The sequence below is a fragment of the Manacus candei genome, unplaced genomic scaffold, assembly GCF_025592945.1.
Source record: "Manacus candei isolate 608988 ecotype Guabito, Panama unplaced genomic scaffold, ASM2559294v1 h1tg000060l, whole genome shotgun sequence".
In the NCBI taxonomy this organism is placed as follows: Eukaryota; Metazoa; Chordata; class Aves; order Passeriformes; family Pipridae; genus Manacus; species Manacus candei.
In genome coordinates, this window is record NW_026138108.1 from 2,101,949 (window position 1) to 2,119,932 (window position 17,984).

At 38.1% G+C, this 17,984-nt stretch overlaps 1 protein-coding gene across 6 annotated transcripts in view; it reads left to right on the forward strand.

Moving 5' to 3' along the window:
- The window catches only part of KMT5B (lysine methyltransferase 5B), a 30,204-nt gene extending 15,444 nt beyond the window's left edge, over positions 1-14,760 (forward strand). For 3 of the 6 annotated variants that reach the window (XM_051804166.1, XM_051804164.1, XM_051804165.1), the window contains exons 4-10: positions 4,185-4,350; positions 5,555-5,664; positions 7,520-7,686; positions 8,333-8,352; positions 8,536-8,672; positions 10,407-10,603; positions 11,927-14,760. In XM_051804166.1, coding sequence (XP_051660126.1) covers positions 4,185-4,350; positions 5,555-5,664; positions 7,520-7,686; positions 8,333-8,352; positions 8,536-8,672; positions 10,407-10,603; positions 11,927-13,392 — 2,263 coding nt within the window. In that variant the 3' untranslated portion in view covers positions 13,393-14,760. Of the gene's footprint in view, positions 1-4,184; positions 4,351-5,554; positions 5,665-7,519; positions 7,687-8,332; positions 8,353-8,535; positions 8,673-10,406; positions 10,604-11,926 lie in introns of those variants that run through there. The other 3 variants (XM_051804167.1, XM_051804168.1, XM_051804169.1) reach the window with 3 other exon arrangements.
- The last annotated feature ends 3,224 nt before the right edge of the window (positions 14,761-17,984 follow it).

The following is a 17,984-nucleotide window of genomic DNA, read 5'->3' on the forward strand; positions in this document are numbered from 1 at the left end:
AACCAGTTTCTTTGGCTCGTTTTCTATACATTTTGCTGTGGGGCCTTTTCAGGCTCTCTTCGTGGTGGAGCTCAAAAACAGCTGTGTAGACTCTTCCATCAGGTTTATAGGTTTTGGGGGGGTTATTGTCCTGTGTAAATGTGGAAGCCCTGTAACACCAAAATGGTAGGATGTAAGATTGCTTCTCAAAACCAATTGGCTTTTTGGTTGCAAAGGACTAATAAAGAAACTGTGATAATATAGTTACATAGTCTATATATAATATAGATAAAATATTATACTCCTGGGACAAGTGAGGTATCTACCAGCAGACCCTCAAATTCTTAAAGAACACTGGGCTTCTAGGCTTTCTTGTCTTCTTCAGTGTCTCAAATCAGAAGGTACCTTTTAAAGTATATATGGAGATACACCTGTGAAAGACTGAAGCTTTCATGAGGAGTCTGGACTGCAGTATTCTGAATTTGCTTGTAAACTTTATATGCTCTCAGTGCAGTTTACATATGCTGTTGAGCTCTGAACAACTCACTAACTCAAGCTCAGGGTGCACAGTGTCATTCTGTTTCACCTGACTTGGGAACCCTTGAAGTGAAATGTTGTACATCACGTTGTTTTCCAGCATCTTCCCGTGTATTTGTGGATACTTTTTGCTTATTTGGATTCCTGCTTATCTTTTCTCATTATCTCTGTTTTGTCACCTTGTAAGTGCAACATTTTGATAGAGGTGCTGCAGGAGGTCCCTTGGTACTGATTTTTGAACCCTTGGGTGCAGAGAGTCATGTTGTTTAAAAAACTCAGTTCCTGTTTGAAATGCCTGACATACAGTGCAGCATTCATCTGACCTTACAGTGTTTGGGGGTTTGTACAGTCTCTTCACCCCCTTCTTGTTTCCAGCCACCTTTTTGGCCTTTTCAAGACTTCAGCATACACTAACTATTCTACTTCTTCGAAATGGTGTTACTTGAGTTTCTGCTAATCATTTAAAGGAGTGCCACTGGCAGTGTAGAATGCCTGAGACAGGAACCCAAAGAAACACCTACTGAATGTCATCCATGGAGGTATGTGGGTGACTTTTCAAGGGTTGAGGCCAGGTTCCGAGCTACCTAAGGTGGCTGGTCATGTAGATGTTGACTCAGCCTCTGAGAATGGGAGGTTGTTAGAAACCTGAAATATAAACATCACTTTGGGGCTGTACAATGTGCTTCTAATTGCTAGAAAATGTAGGGTGTTGATTCTTTTTTTGTAGGTCTTGAGAGCCACTGTCAAGCTTGGCATCTGCCCTGTTTTGTTTTTTTCTCTTTATTTTTTTTTTCCCAATGGAGGTTCAGTTGGGATAGCTTTCTTCCCGCTGGTAGTTGACTTGGGATACTGTTTTCTTTAGCTAGCCTGTACCAAGCTTCTTGATGATAAACAAGTGTGATTATGTCTATCAGCACATACACTGCCTGAGGTGCTAATGCAATTTTGAATGTGGTGGCTTTTCCACCTGTCTTTACTCCTGCAGGTCACATAGCTAAAAAAAATGGTGCATTTCAACATGTAATATATAGTGTAAGGGAGAGGGCAGTCATTCATGTAGCCCAGAAAGGACAGACATAGCTGAAGACCAATTTTAGCTGTAAATCCTGCAGGTTTTTTCCTTCATGTAATGTTTGCAGATAAAGGTGTAAGCAAAATGTTAACTCTTCATATTTGTGCATATTCTACTTCTGCTTCTCCTGGTATAAGTTTCCTTGATGGAAAAATGTTTCTGATTAAAACTAAAAATGACAGCAGGTCACATTCTGAAACTAGTCAGGTTCAGTTCAGGCTATATGACTTCACATTCTCTTGATGTATGAGGAAGCTCTGTGAGTTATGATTATCAAATCTGGGAGAAATCTTTCTGGTTTTGGGAGAATAGAGATACTTCTGTGTGTGACTGGCAAGTTGAGGGAGACTTTAGTGTGCTGCAGAACAGAAATAATGATGATCATGTCATCTGTAGAGAGTTTTCTTCCATGATACAGTCTCAGCAGCTTGTTAGGCAGTTAGCTTTTTGGGAGGATGGGATAAGTATATTCCTTAATGAAGAGCTTTTTTGGAAACTTCTTGACATGATGCATGCCACAGTTCTAAGCAGGCATCTGTTTCTTAACTGACTCCTGTTTTGTTGTTATATCCCAGCCAGAAGAAAATTTACCTGTCTGCTCAGAACTCCTTACTGTGCTGTGTTCTCTGAAAACTCACAAGTTTATGCTGATAAATTTTGCTGTGTTCAAAAGTGTCTCAAAGGTTGCTTAGTCATTATATTACAAGGAAGTTTTTTTGAAGGGAGAATGCAGAGAAGATTTATAAAAGCGGTCGCATGGAACGCTGATAACCTGCTGAAAGTGATACTGCTGTTAGGAGGTCTGTCTTTATTGTATCAGGAGCATAAATACAGCACTTTCCTTCTAATGAAGGAAATTGAATCCTCATCATTGTTAGTTCTTTCTTATTAGATTCTTAGCATCATAAAGGTGAAATAAAATTGAGAATTAACACTTAAGGTATTTTGTTTCCTTCACACAAGTTGCATAGAAGCAGCAACTCTTACTTGGTCATTTGAAAAGAAGTTACTGGCAACATTCTAAGATAAGAATAAGCCAATTTATGTGGTAATTTAAAAAACAGCATCAGTGAGGAAGTTGATGAGGTTTCCTTCCACCAACTTCAGTAATTTATTTCCCCTTGTTTACTTTTGTCGTCAAATACCGACTTCATTTGGTAAGTAAGAGGAAATAAAATCAGCATGGTAATGCAAGTCAAGCAGCAAGTAACAGGACTTAGTCTTACAGATTTACTCAAAAGCTGTTAGTTTGTTTAGCTCTTCTGTCATATGTTGTGTAGGCAAAACATACAAATTGTAAAAAGATCTGCAGAAAACCATTTCTCATGACCCTAGAAAATTTTTATCTTTGTGAAGAGTCCCCTGGGATGTGTCATACACTTAAAAGTACACACACCCAACCTCTGTCCCAAAGCAGAGCATATATGGGTATGTGCTCAGTCAATTTATAGAGATTCAACATAATCTCTAATTAAGTGCTGCTTTCTCTTGGTGGTTTTGCAGCTCAAAATGGAGCTTCTGCTTCTGGCAGTCATGCAGTTTTTTTCTGTTACCTGGTTTTTTTACTGTTGAATATATGAAGGGCAGTTTCTCTTAAATCTCAATCTTTGGGAAGAAGGTGGAATTCTCTGCTAATGTACAGGGGTTCATTTTCATATTTTACCTGCCCATGATTTTTCAGCTACTTGTTTCCTGTAGCCAGTGTTTGGGGGAAAAAATTCTTACAACTGCACTAACTTGTGGAACCTTAATCTTCCACGGATGTAGTAGCTCTACCGTGTCTTACTATTTATAGATACTTCTTCTGTAGCCATTTAGAGGTGTGTTTTGTATGAATGCACATGCTAAGTTTGCATTCCACATAAACCTATGTAGTGAATTTGTCAATATAATAATGTTTTGGGTTTGGCAGAAGTTGATTTGAAATCACTCAAGATAGCTGTGCGTTTTTTCTGTTTCGAGATTTCTTATTTGGTCTTTTTGGTTGCACTGCCTATTTGTTTGCTCCCTATTTAAAAAAAATCATGTGGCATGTGATGTTGTAGAGGGCTTAAATTTAAAATCACATATACCCACATACACAACCCAGCTACAAAAGCCAGTAGTGTGCGCAGATCCCCTAATACCAATGTTAACTGGGAAACTTAACAGCATCCAGTTTATTTGCAGAATTTTTTTGCACAACTACTTTGAATGATAACAAATTTGTTAACTAAAGTTATACTATTATTAAAAAAGTAACACTTTTATTATAATAGTTCTTTAGCTGCTTTGTTCCAAATAACAGGTGCTGAAAACAGGGAAATATTATTGTGCATTGGTTAACCTTATCAGAGATTTGTTTTGTAAATAAATCATGCTTGTTGGCAGAATAGAGGATTTTAAAGGTTCCAGGTAGTACCCTTGGCTTTGCCGTACTTCTGCCCCTTCCTCAGGAAATGAGGACCTGTGATTTGAGTACCTGATGGTCAGTCTCTTTATGCTAGGAGTTAAATATTGATATGGCTAGCAAAAGAACTCTGTACTGTGAGTAACTGTAAAGGAAGAATTGAGAATGATTGACAATGGACTGGAATAGCTTTATTCTTTATTTCAGATTTCGACCTATTAAAGGAAGGCAAGAAGAATTAAAAGAGGTGATTGAACGTTTTAAGAAAGATGAGCACTTAGAAAAAGCCTTCAAGTCCTTGACGTCAGGTGACTGGGCCCGGCACTATTTTCTTAACAAGAACAAAATGCAGGAAAGGTTGTTCAAGGAACATGTAGGTGTATTTGTAATTAATGTGCTTTTTCAGATGGTTGAAAGGCTAAGAAAACATAAAAATTTCTTAGGAATGTAGCAGTAGTAAAGCAATCAATTGCTCCGTTACATGTTAATTGTTTGATTGTTTTTTATCAGAAACTTCCTTTGTTTTTTAAAGCCAACTAGACACACCCTCACTTTTATTTTTGTCGTTAACTTACAGTGCCATTTATTAATAGACATGTAAAAAGGAAGGTGAAGTTTTTTCCCCCTTCATTGTTTGTTTTGTGGTTTGGTTGGGGTTTTTTTCATTTTTGTTTTTTGGTTGGGTTTGTTGTTTTGTTTGGTGGTTTTTTTTGTTGCTTACAGCTATTTTTAATCAAGTTGGGTGACAAAGGAAGGTAAAGGAAAAGGGAGGAACCTTGTTACCTCAAAATACCTCAGTTGTTTTGGGTATAGGGGCTTTATGTGGGAGTGTTATTCCTCTTCCTCCACTTGCCATACCCCATATCCATTTTGTATGTAACATAAAAGTTGTTGATTCTCAAAGTTCAAAGCAAGAAAATCATCTTTTGTTTTGTTTTTTTTTTTACTTAAGAAACTCCTTCAGGAATGAGTCTATTGTTTCCAGATACAATCAAAAGGAATTTGGCCTACTTTAGAGTGCACCAAATCTAGTAGTGTAGAAAAAAATTAGCAGAAAAAAACTCTGCTTTGTCAAATGCTTTTTGAGTAATACAACCACATTTCACCTGAAAAAAATTGATCCTGAATTCATTATCTAAATTTACCGTGGAAGTAATATCTTTTTTTCAGGACTTCAAATAATAACATGAGTTCCTGTAGATTGTGAGATCTCAGTGGTTCTTAAAGATTTGAGATTACTTGAATGCAACTATTCAGTGACTCTAAGGAAAAAAATTATCCATTTTCATTGGTTGGTCCAGTTTTGTACCATTCAAGGCATTTTTAATTTTCTTAAACTCTTTGGATAGTCACATTACCCACGTGAGGATTCCTGCAAGTCATTGTGAAGAAATAAGACCAACATAATGTGTATGGCTAAAATGTACAGAGATGCATTTCAGCAGACAGTATCCCATTGCAGTATCCATTTTGTGTGTGTTTTTGTGCAGGTCACTGACTTTCACTATTTATATAAGAAATTCCTCACTGCTTTTGTTTTGCTTGTAACAGGAAAATACTGGGTTTTTTCATTGCAGGTATTTATTTATTTACGAATGTTTGCAACTGACAGTGGGTTTGAGATCCTACCTTGTAATCGGTATTCTTCAGAGCAAAATGGAGCCAAAATTGTTGCAACGAAAGAATGGTAAGAAATGCATTTACTGTTGCATTCTGTTTCTGTCAATTATTTTGAAAGACCCTAAAAAAGATATTAAAAAGGGTGATTTAGAACTAAAACTGCAACCCATGAAATACAGTTCTGTATTGTTACTTGCAAATTGAATTTTGTGTGTGTTTTTGCTAATTACTTAACACAGGATACATGCCTCTGGAAGACATTCCTTTGTATATTTGGGCGTATCCATATAGTGTTCATTATACAAGTTTTTTTTTAATCTTGTTTTCAGTCAGATAATTGTTTTCCTCTAGTCATGAGCTGTTGGCCTCCTGTGAGAAACATGACATTACAGTGGATTTGCAGCAAATTGTTGTGGGGGAAATGAGTTTTTCGCCTTCGTGAAACAGGGGTGTTATTTGCATATTTTGATTGTCCAAGATAAATCTCTCTTGGAAACCCGAAGTTGGAACCCCATTGTATTTCTGCATCTCATTTTGGAACATCTGAGTTTCATTATAAGCATATGCATGGCAACACCAGTAGATTCCAAGTTAATTCAGATTTTAAAATAAATTCCCACACAAATTATGTTAGCTTTGCTTAGTGGCAGTACACATTCACACCAGCACATCTGAGGTGATGAAATGCTGTTATGTGCAGGCTAGGATGGAGTGGCTGGACACTGGGCTGGCAGCAACACAACCTCCATGTGTTGTTGAGTAATCTTTAAGTAGGCTGAGGCTAGTTTCTAACTCTTCATGACCATAGTTGAAAGTTCCACAATCAGGATACAACCCAAAAAAAAAATACTGGTTGGTGATTTTTTTGTTTAAATTCACCCCTTGGCTGATTCTTGAAGCTTTGTATGTAGGTGTGTTGGAAATGAATTAACTTTCCATGCTCAAATCTTGATTTGCCTGAGAGCAAGGAAGACAGGAAAGTTGCTTCTTAACCCTCTTGGTATCTGGAAAACTATTGAGACTCAAACTTGATAGAATTCTCAGCGTTCTCTATCAGAGGAGACTTTTGCACCTGAAAGACTTGGCTTCTAGTGTATGTCCTTCATGTGTGTTTAATATCTCCATATTCATCTGTGTCAGAGTAATCTGACCAAAATATGGAATGGCCACTCTGAGGAGCAGTGGAAACAGTGCCCATGCAGGGGAGCAGAAGTGGTGTGCTTCTTCCTAGGCTGAGCAGTCAGTGCCTCTGCTCTGTTCATGATGGCAGATGGGCTGCCTGCACACCAAGGCTTCCTGGATTTGTGGATTTTTGTTGGTGCCCATCCTTCCCCCTTCCTCGGTCTGTTTCAACTAACAGCTTCATGCTGAAGATCTGCTCATGAGAGAGGAAAACATCTTGCTTGAATTCTGGCCTTTGTTCGAGTCAGTACTGGGCCTCATTTAAGAAGCCATGGAGTTGTAAGCATTTTCATTATGCCTGGTTTTCCTGGCCACAGGAAGAAGCATAGGAAACGCCAAGCAGGAGCAGCTGTAGGAAGTCAAAATATCTTAAGTGTCGATGGGGAGGGAGTGTACACAAATGAAAAGATCTCGCTTTTGGTTTTAACAACTGTAGAAGCTGAAGTAATCAACTCTTACAATTTCTTGCCTGCAGTCTCAGGAAATTGTAGAAATAATGGTCATAATTGTTACTGACGTCAGATTTGATTAATTGATTCTATATAGTAGCATAAAAACATCTATTTCGAGTCTGGAAAAAAGTTATTCAGCCTAATATCCTGTCTCTCAGTGAATTAAAACATGAGGCTTATAGGGGTTGTGGAATGGTTTGTCAATAACAAGAAGTGTTTTGCAACTTTTGTGAAATTATTTTGTAATTTTGACACGTATTCCTATTTCTGCTACTCTTTGCACTAAAGGAAACGAAATGATAAAATAGAATTACTTGTGGGCTGCATTGCTGAACTATCAGAAATGGAAGAAAACATGCTGCTGAGGCATGGGGAAAATGACTTCAGCGTCATGTATTCCACACGAAAAAACTGTGCACAACTGTGGCTTGGTCCTGCTGCATTTATCAATCATGGTGAGTAGTAAACGCAGGAAGCATGTTAAAGGGCATAAGCAATTCTACTCATAAGCATTATTATATGTGAGCTGAATAACACAAGAACTTGGAGAAAAATATCTGAATCTGACATACAGTATTACTGTAGGACAAAATCTGTTGGGATTTTCCCAGCCAGAGCTGATCAGCTGTGAACTGGGAAACTCCCAGAAGGCTCTAGGAAGTGATGCCTTCTTACTTGAAATCAATTTTGGAACTGACAGCTAAATTAGTGGGGCATATTGTGGGTTACCTTGAGTTCTTTGTGAACTTAGTCAACAGTAACATCTTTCTTAAGTAAACTTCTTATGCCTCTTTAACATTTTACACGGAAGTTTAGCAATTCAGGGAAAAGCAGATAGGACTTAAGATAAATCTGTTCACCCTAAAGAGGAGGGAAACTGAACATTTGTGGTAGAATAGGGAAGAGCTCAGAAACCCAACTATGTCAAAACAAGTACCTTTTGAAGTATGATTTTGTGCATTACTAACTTAACTCCCAATATTTAGTTGAGATTCTGCAGTTATTAAAGTCAGAGTGAATCCTTACTTTAGATATCTGCAACTATTCATGTTTCAGGTCTTATCCACAGTTAATTGACTTTATCTTTTGGACCTTTTTCAGATTGCAGACCTAACTGTAAGGTAAGCAAGAAATTAAAAGTAAATAAATAAAGCACCCTGCTTTTTTGTTTTGTTTTGTTTTTCTTTGTCCCTGCAACTTTTCTTCCCCGACTGTTTTACTTTTATTTCTTACTCAGATACTATACAGCCTTAATGGTTAACCTTATTTTATACCTTTTCCCTTCCTGTCATCTCCTTCCGCAGTTTGTATCAACGGGCAGAGATACAGCATGTGTGAAAGCTCTAAGAGATATTGAACCTGGAGAAGAAATCTCTTGTTACTATGGAGATGGGTTTTTTGGAGAAAATAATGAATACTGCGAATGTTACACCTGTGAAAGGTATACATTGATGTAAATAGGTTTCATGATATATTTTGTGAAACTGGAAGTCCTTGATTATGAGTACTCAGATTTTTGGACACAAAATAATTGCTTCCTAGGTATTTGCTGTAATGATTTTTCTATGTTGTTACAGAATGGTCATGATTCCTGAGAACTCTGCATTCTGTTTTTCTTCTGAGTCTCTTTCTGGAGATAGGCCAACATGAGACAAAGTGGATCAAATCATAAGTGTAGATTCTTAGAAATATTTGTACTGAATAAAGTAGAATTGGAAGGAAAAACAGTTACAGCTTCTACAAGACCATTGTCAACTGTTCCCCAACATTTGCTCCTTTTTGCACTAGAAAAAGCAAATTTCATTTTTATATGTTGACCTGAAGTTCTCTTCTGCTGGGAATGGGCAAGATAGTTTTTCACCCAATGCTATTAGAATTTGGGAGTTTGTGTATTTGTAGAGATCTACTAGTTTGGACAGTATTCCCCTATATCTGTGCATCACATAATAGCAGCAGAGTTGTTATATTTGGTTTTCACCTGTGCTGTCCCAATCTGCTTTCTTCACAAAATCAGTTGAAAGAATTTCTTAGTTGGTTTTTGCCACACTGAAATTTCTGCTCACTGTGAGCAGACAGGCTCAGCATCATTTGAGAGAGCTTCACCCAGTTCCAAGAGGAATCGCATGGAACTCTTAACGGTTCTGTTACTGTTGGATCTAACTGTAGAAAGAAAAACCCTACAAAGGACAAAATATTGGTCATTTTGAGAATATGACCGATGAGAATTTGTCATATTGACAATAGCATAGTGCACCTACATATAAATAGTTCAGTAATCTTACTTTGATTTTTACTGGCTAGTTTGGTCACTAACAAATCTTGCACATCAAGGGAAAACCTTCTGGTAAGGGCGTCCAAGCTCATGTGATGTTGGTGGATCATTCCAAGTGAAGGGTACAATCTCAGACTTTATCTTGAGAGATGCTGGTAAAAATGTACTTCAGTCCTGGGGACTATTCAGTGTTGAATAAATGGGCACCATGATTGTTGATTTCAGTGTTTTACAGACGTGCTTTCTTTTTGAGGGCAAACTAGTTTTGCGTGTCTGAACATTTGCATTACCTTGTCATTTTTGTATTTTAAGTGCATGAAAACATTATTTTTTAAAGCTAATGTTTGGGTGATTCTAGCTTTAGGAATTTGCATTTCAGTCACAAGGAATGTTACAGCAATCAAATATGAAAGATTTTGTTTTAGGGAAGTTAGTAAGGACTCATTTTTCCTTGTTCAAGACAGATGAGGCAACTGTTGCTTTGTACGCCACAAAAAAAAAAAAATCATATTTAGGTGACTCAATTTTGACTGTGCTGTAAAGGGTGTTAATTTGTAATGTTAAAATGCTAGACTTTGAAGAAACTGTGGGTATGTTTGGAGCAGTGGGAAATTTGGTGCTGTACAATTTTTTTCAAGCTTCCAAAAGTCATTCCCAGGAAGATTTGCTTTTGTCCATGTACTCTTTCTAGGTGAGCCTGCTGTTCGTGCTGGCCAACTGAGACATGTAGGCACCAAAGATGACCTGTCAGAAAACAAAACAACCTACAAAATGCGAACCAATTCAGTGGCTCTTGGTATCATTTATCCAGATATTCCTGGGATTCAAACTACTGTATATGAAACAAAGCTGTAAGTTTACATTGAGATTTATTAATACTTTGTGTCCTCTTTTTCTTTGTAGACGTGGAACTGGTGCTTTTAAATCAAGAGTGGGATTACCAGCACCTACTCCTGTGATTAATAGTAAATATGGACTGAGAGAAACAGATAAACGATTGAACAGGCTTAAAAAGTTGGGTGACAGCAGCAAGAATTCAGACAGCCAGTCTGTCAGCTCTAACACTGATGCAGATACCACTCAGGAAAAAGGTAGTGCAAGTAAGTAAAGGGAAAAGCTTGGAGACGTTAAAGGTTTCTTAAAAACATGGAAAACTTTCACTGTGATGGAATTCCTCTCTTAGTGTTGAGATGTTCTCAGATACTGGTCATTAAAACTGTAATTTATTGAGGAATCTGAAGGCAATTTAAATAGCAAATCCATGGCTTTCCACAAGTGTTTCAAGAACAATAGGTGGCATGTTATTGTTTTGTTTTATTTATATCAAAATCATATACAAAGTGTAAACACTTAACGTCCTGTCACTAATGTCTGTATTTCAAAATAAGGTAAACTACCACAGGCAGTAGTGTGGTTTAGGAAAGGAAACTTACACAGTTTGAATTATCTATATTCTGTAGGAAAACAATTGTTAAATAAATACCTTTAGTAGAGATTACTAAAGGAATAGTCATTTCCTTTAGAGTTTGTTTAAATTGGGCTGCTCTTCCCTCTCCATATTCAGAATTGATAGGTCAGGTACCTATTCTGAAGTGAAAGTGCACACAGTTAGTAATTTCAGAAGAAATTGGAAGGGATTTTTGTTTGTAATGTTCCTGCAAAACTTCCCTTGATGGAGTAGTGAGTATCATTTACTTGCTTTCCCCCCTTTCCCACCCTCACCACCCTCAGTATGGGCAAAATGTAAATAATTTAAACTTTGACTTTACTAGTTAAGTTTGGAGCCACATAAAATATTATGGTGCCAGTTGTTTCCTGTTTGCTGCTGTGATATTAAATAAACAAAAGAAAACAAAAACAAAACACACACACACAAAAAAACCCCACCTCAAAACATTTCCCCAAAAGGTTTTATAGTCTCTAACTACCTGGATTTAGAGTTGCACATCTGTTGAGCAGAGGAAGGTTTTCTTGGTTGTGACAGTTAAGTGATACCTGAAACTGAAACCACTACATTAGTTAAGGTGTTTGGGGTTTTATCTCCCTCTTGAGGAAAAAATCCCAGAGTTAATACTGAAGCATGCTGATCCTCAGATTTTGCTGGAATAATACTCAGTAAAAACTGTGGATAGTATCAAATAGATGGGTTTTTTTAAATTGGTAGAAGAAAAAATTCAGTAAAAACCAAACTTGGTTGGTGAGGGAAAGTTTATCTGCAATGTAGTTGTACTTTTGGCTCGTTTGGCAATTCCTTTCATGTCTTGAGTTGCAAGTTAAGCAGTCTCATTCCTTACTGCATACTGTCTGTCCTATTTCATGGATTCTCTTGAAGTGTTCCAAATAAATGAAATAACTACAGTATTTGGGAGTGGGAAATTCAGGATAAAGAAGTGTTGTAACAAAACTAATTTCTTCTTTTGCAGCTAACAGAAAATCTTCAATTGGCGTAAAAAAGAACAGCAAAAATAGAACGTTAACCAGACAGTCTATATCAAGAATTCCAGCATCATCAAATTCTACCTCATCTAAACTAACTCATATAAATAATTCCAGGGTACCAAAGAGACTGAAAAAGCCTGCAAAGCCTTTACTTTCAAAGATAAAGTTGAGAAATCAGTGCAAAAGGCCAGAGCAAAAGAATGCCTCTAGAAAGCTTGAAATGGGAAATTTAGTTCTCAAAGAGCCTAAAGTAGTTTTGTATAAAAACTTGCCCATTAAAAAGGATAAAGAATTGGAGGGACCAGTCAAAGTTGCAGTCTCTAGCGGATGCTTAACGAGGCACGCAGCGAGAGAACATAAACTGAATTCTGTGAAAGGTGCTCATGAGCATGGTGATATTCCACCCTGCACATACATAACAAGGAGGTCGATGAGAACAAGGATGAGTTTGAAGGAGACCTCTGACACAAAGCTTGAACCAAATACGTTGGATAGCTATAAGAATAATTTGACTGGAACACAATCGGACGTTGTAGAGCAGCAGTCTCGTGCAGGAAATGAAAACGAGGTGGCTCATGGACCATCACATAAAGGGGAGGGGAGGTGCCAGAAAAATGATGCAGGCACATCAAAAAAGAAATCTCGACAAGGAAAGCTTGTGAAAACATCTTCAAAAACAGAGGAAATTGATACTATGCACAACACAGCTGTGAAAGACAAAGTACCAGATTTGATTAGTTCTCATTCAGAACTTGAAGAGAGGAATAATGTGGTGGACACACCTGTTGGCTTTAAAGACTGCATCCCTGGATCTGGTGGCTGCTCTGTAACAACTGACAATTTTAAAGCAAAAGACAGCTTTAGAACTGCAAAAAGTAAAAAGAAAAGACGAATCACAAGGTATGATGCACAACTTATCCTTGAAAATAGCTCTGGGATCCCTAAACTGACTCTTCGTAGGCGCCATGATAGCAGTAGCAAGACAAATGATCAAGAAAGTGATGGAATGAATTCTTCAAAAATAAGCATCAAATTAAGTAAAGACCATGAAAAGGATAATAACTTATATGTAGCAAAGCTAAATAATGGGTTTAACTCAGGATCAGGCAATAGTTCAACAAAATTAAAAATACAGCTAAAGCGAGAGGAAGAAAACAGAGGGACATACCCTGAGGACCTTCATGAAAATGGTATGTGTTGTAGTGAAACTCTGTCCGTTCTGGAGTCGAGAATGGAAGTAGATGATTATGGTCACTATGAAGAGGAAACAGCAGATGAATCTTCATCAGAAGAGGACGATGAAGAGGAAGATGATTATGATGATGAGTTTGATGACTTTATTCCTCTTCCTCCAGCGAAGAGATTAAGGCTTATTGTTGGCAAGGATTCAATAGATATTGATATTTCTTCCAGGAGGAGAGAAGATCAGTCTTTAAGGCTCAATGCATAAGCTTATAGGTCTTAAACTGACCTGGATGTCATTTTTAAAAAAAAATATAAAAAATAAAATAAAAAAATAATAATAATTAAAAAAAAAAACAACAAAAATTCCATTTGATTATTCCTCAACTAAAGAACTTTCTGAAAAACTTAGTGGCAGCACTTCTTTATTCACCTGTCAACGTAATATTGTAGAAAGTGTACAGCATCCTGACTCTTCTTAAGTCTGATTTGTGCAGATTTTTATTGTACTTTTTAATAGCCTTCTTATGTGCAATTCCGAGTTAGAGGTAATGCTCTGTTGTAAAATAAAGGCTCAAGCAAAGTTATGAAATTGCATCAGATCTTTCCATGCAGGACAATGAGAATACAGTGTGGCTACAGAATTATTTTTGGTTGGTAAGAGCGTTAGTTTGCTCTTACACTATTTGACTAAACAATTTACAAAATCATAGTAGCAGCATATTAAGGTTTTCTAGTATATGTTAATATCACCAGCAATGATCTACAGCTTTCCAATTTATTTGCTAGATGGTTTTTTCCCCCCTTGGAGTTTGTCAGTTTTAACACTGTATGCTGTCCCAGACGTACTGTTTGTGGCCTTTGTTATAGTAGCAAACCGTTGGTTGGAAGTCAAATTGATTTCTTTAAAAAAGAGAAAAAAATATGAAAAGGTGTTGACAATTTGCTGACTTTTTAGTACATTATATGTACAAGGGTAGCAGTATGCAGAATAAAAGTTTGGATATGGTGTATTTATTGCTTGTTACGTAAATTAAACACCTTGTATTTAACACTTTTCAATACTTTTAGATAAAATTGTTCTTTGCAAGAATGATTGGTGCTTATTTTTTCAAGAATTTGCTGTGAAATAATGTGATTACGACGGGCAACATTTATCCAATGAACTGCAGCTATCCTAAATTGGTTCTTCATATTTTTCTGTTGCACTTGTAAAATGCTACAAGGAATTTAAAGAAAATCTATTCACTTTAACTTATGATAGTTTTATCAAATTAAAAACAACTAAGTCACAGCTTTTGTTCTGTGGTAACCTATAAATTGTTTGTCTTTTAAGAACCAGTTGTAAAAGACTGAAAAAATATGTATATGTTGTAAATATTTGTGTGTTGTGAGAAATTTTGTCATATGAAATTGAGATAACTTGCCAGAAGGGTTTTTAAGTTTAGAAATACATCCATGCCAATAAAATAGGAAACTGTAAACCTAGTTTTAAACTCTGCATCAGTTGGAGTTCTTTGCTCATACGTAGTTCACGTAATACTTCAGAGTCTGCTTTATAACAATGAAGAGCATCAGGGCGATCTTTGGCTCTTTGGTTTTTAATAAAAGAATGTTAGGAAACCTCTGGGCACAATGGACTTGTTTGTATGTATAAATCAGCTTGTTCATAAGCCATTTCTCTGAAACATCATAGTTGACATAACTGTGTATCGCTTCAGTCTGTGGTATTTGCGTTTCTACTCAGCCATGGATTAAGGTTTAGAGTTTCTATATCTGGGGGTGTAGAAACGAGTTTCATCCTAAAACAGTTGGTGTTGGATTGGTTAAGTCTACTGTTGGCTGCACAGGATTATCGTGTCTGCCCGAAAGAGCAGGAGTTTGAGATGCATGGCCCCTGTGCTACCCAGTGGTGAACTGGAGAACATCCATGGAGAGAATTAAGTGTAGAATTAAACCCAATACTTGTAACTTTGTAACTTGTAACAGTCTGCTAAAGGTCAGGTCACCATGTCTCATGCACAGGGTGTGTATTTTTTTAAAACATGGGTAGGTCTGTCTGTCTGCAATGTACAGCCTCTCCAGTCAGACCTGGGCATTTGGTTCAGGGAAGACAACACGAAAGCTTTGGTGAGTACGCTGACAGCTGTGGTGGATCGTCTTCTGGGATCTTTAAATGTCCAGTATCATATAAAATGGGTTATTAAATGTTGGGTTAAAGGAAAGAGAGCTGTGTTAGTAAGGGCTTGCTTTGTAGTAGGCAGTGTACTAGGAAACAGTTGATGGCAAATGACAGTAGTATAGCTCTTTCCTCAAGAATTGCCAGGCGTTTTCACTGGGTGCTGTGCCCTGCAAGCATGTGGCTGTATCACTGAGAGCTGTGAGGAGCTGAACAGAGCATCTGCTCACTTTTCCTTCACTGCCTTATAGGTTATTGCCGCAGCATCCTCTGGGATACCAGTTCCCCTGCTCAATCCACAGGCAGTTTTCCTTGCAGCCTTCTGTCTCCCTGCTGCTCCTGCTTGCAGATTCATCTGGCAGCCTTAGTGGTTGTAGTGTGGAGGTAATAGGTTTACAGAAATGTAATTCACCTGGAGATGTGAGGGAGAGGGAGATGATGCAGCAAGTAAACATTGCCCACCATTGTTGGTATTTACTGACCAGTGTACTTGAGAGCAAGTTTAGGGCTTGCTAAACCAACATCAAGCAATGAGAGCAGATCATAAAACAGGTGGGGAAGAAATTGCTAATTAATCCTCCCCTTAGATGTAGAAGCTGTTTTCCTGGCCACTGAATTCATAGTTCAGCCAACTCCCTAATGAAACGTGCTTTCCTTTTTCTCTGGTGTGAAAATAAGTGTAAGTAGCTCTTTGGGCATCAGATCTCTGGATTGGTCTTGTTTATTGAACAACCTTCTTGTCTTGGAGAGTCTGAGCAAAAGCTCGAAGTCATTTCCAGGGTAATAGGTCCACAGCTGTGTCCTGCTACACAGATGTTTGTGTTACAGATACCTTGAAAACAATTAAATGTGTTCCTCCAAGTTGGTGAGATAGGCAGGGCTTCCACAACCCCAGTCTCTTCTGTCCTTCCCCTGACACAGTAAGTAGGCATTTTTCTTTCATCATCTATAGGTGAACTGGCAGATCTTGATGTTTCCCTAACCTTAGTGGCAGGGGAAGGTGAATGTTTGTGTCACCTGAAAACCTGACCGTGTTTCTTGCTGTCCAGATTGCAAAGCACTGTGGAGTTAATAATGACTTGACTGTCAGAGAGCCCATCTAGCCCATCTAGCCATCTCGTTTGCCAAGATATGGGTAAGAAAAGATGCCACAGCTGAGTAAGTTTGAGATGACCACAGCACACCTTTTAGCAGGTTGAAGAACTGGAGGAAGCGTATTGTAGACGTGCTTTGCCAGCTCATTGTGTGTTATGTGTGGCAGGTTATTGGGCTATAAAGGAAACATCCCAACCACCATGAAAATGGCAGGTTGGCTGCGGATTTGGGAGTGTCCAGGCACGTGCAGGGCATACTGAACTGATACGTCATTGAGGGCAGATTTAGCTTTTGAATGTTTGGGTAGCGGGCGTAAGTGTATGCTGACTTGCATCTGTGATGTGGTGAGTTATTGGGGTTGGGGCAAAGGCGTTGGTTCTTTGTAAGACAAAACCAGATACTGTTCGATCATAAAAGTGTTATGGAATTGTGAGTGCTCATCAAATGCTGTGAGCACAAGAGAGAGGGAGCACTCCTGAACACTGGTCATCTAGAAACTTGCATAGACACTACAGCAAAATTGATGCAAAATACATGACATGCAGTTCAATCCTATTGGACACCCACTGATGTTGATCCCAGAGACAGAAAAGATGATTGCTCAATGTATTTCTGTGTGCTTTGCATAGGGCAGTCTAACCTTTCCCAGTGTCTCTTTGGAGTGATATAGAAAGGAGGGACAATTTCATTGGATATAGCTGAATAAGAATAAAGCCTTTTCTGCTTCACATGTACAGGGATATTTCCATGGACGCTGGGCAATTTCTGGAAAATAGCTTGTACCAAGAAGCAGCAATGTTTCTGCAAACAGCAGAAGCTTGTGACTCTCAGATACTATTGCAATATTTTATGAAATGTGTCCCCCCTCTGCATCAGTCAAGGTCTTCTCTGCCCCATCTGTAACTCCTGCTGTAATATTGCATGCAGAGGGTTTCAGACCCGAAAAAACTGTCTGATAGAATTGTGGATTCTCTGCAAGATTATTGTGAATGTCCTGTGACCATCTTTTTTTTTCTCCTGTATTTCAAATGCCCAGTTTTAGTTTTGTTGTTTTCTCCCCCCCCCCCCCCAGTATATTTGTTGGGCATTAGGTGTTGTTGCTGTCTGTACTCTGAATGCTCAGGTGTTGCCTTGCCTGAAGCTCAGTCGTTCAAGACTGTTACCCTGTTGTTCACAGTGCACTGGCTTTATTCAGTTACTCTGCCAGCCCCTGTGTGTTACACGTACCCAGGGAATGTATTCACGTCTGCTTTGGGCTGGTTTTTTTCTGGTTCCTTTTTGTCCATTTTGCCTAGTGCTGCCAGTGCACCTTCTTTAAATAAGCTCAGAAACACAATTCCCTTGCTCCCCATAATCATATAGTAGGTTGCCCTGTTAAGAATGAAAGGTTGAAGGTTTGGGAGCTGTGCAGGATAAGGTTTACTGAAAATTAAAAGCAAAAGCACTGAAGTTTGCATTTATCTGCTAGTATCATGCCTTTTCCTAAATCCCCTTCCCCAGTGAGTATTCTCTTGTTTGGGCTGGGTTTTAAGTAAACCTATGGCCTTGCATAATCTCTGTTGCCCCTTCCTAAACTCTTGATTTCA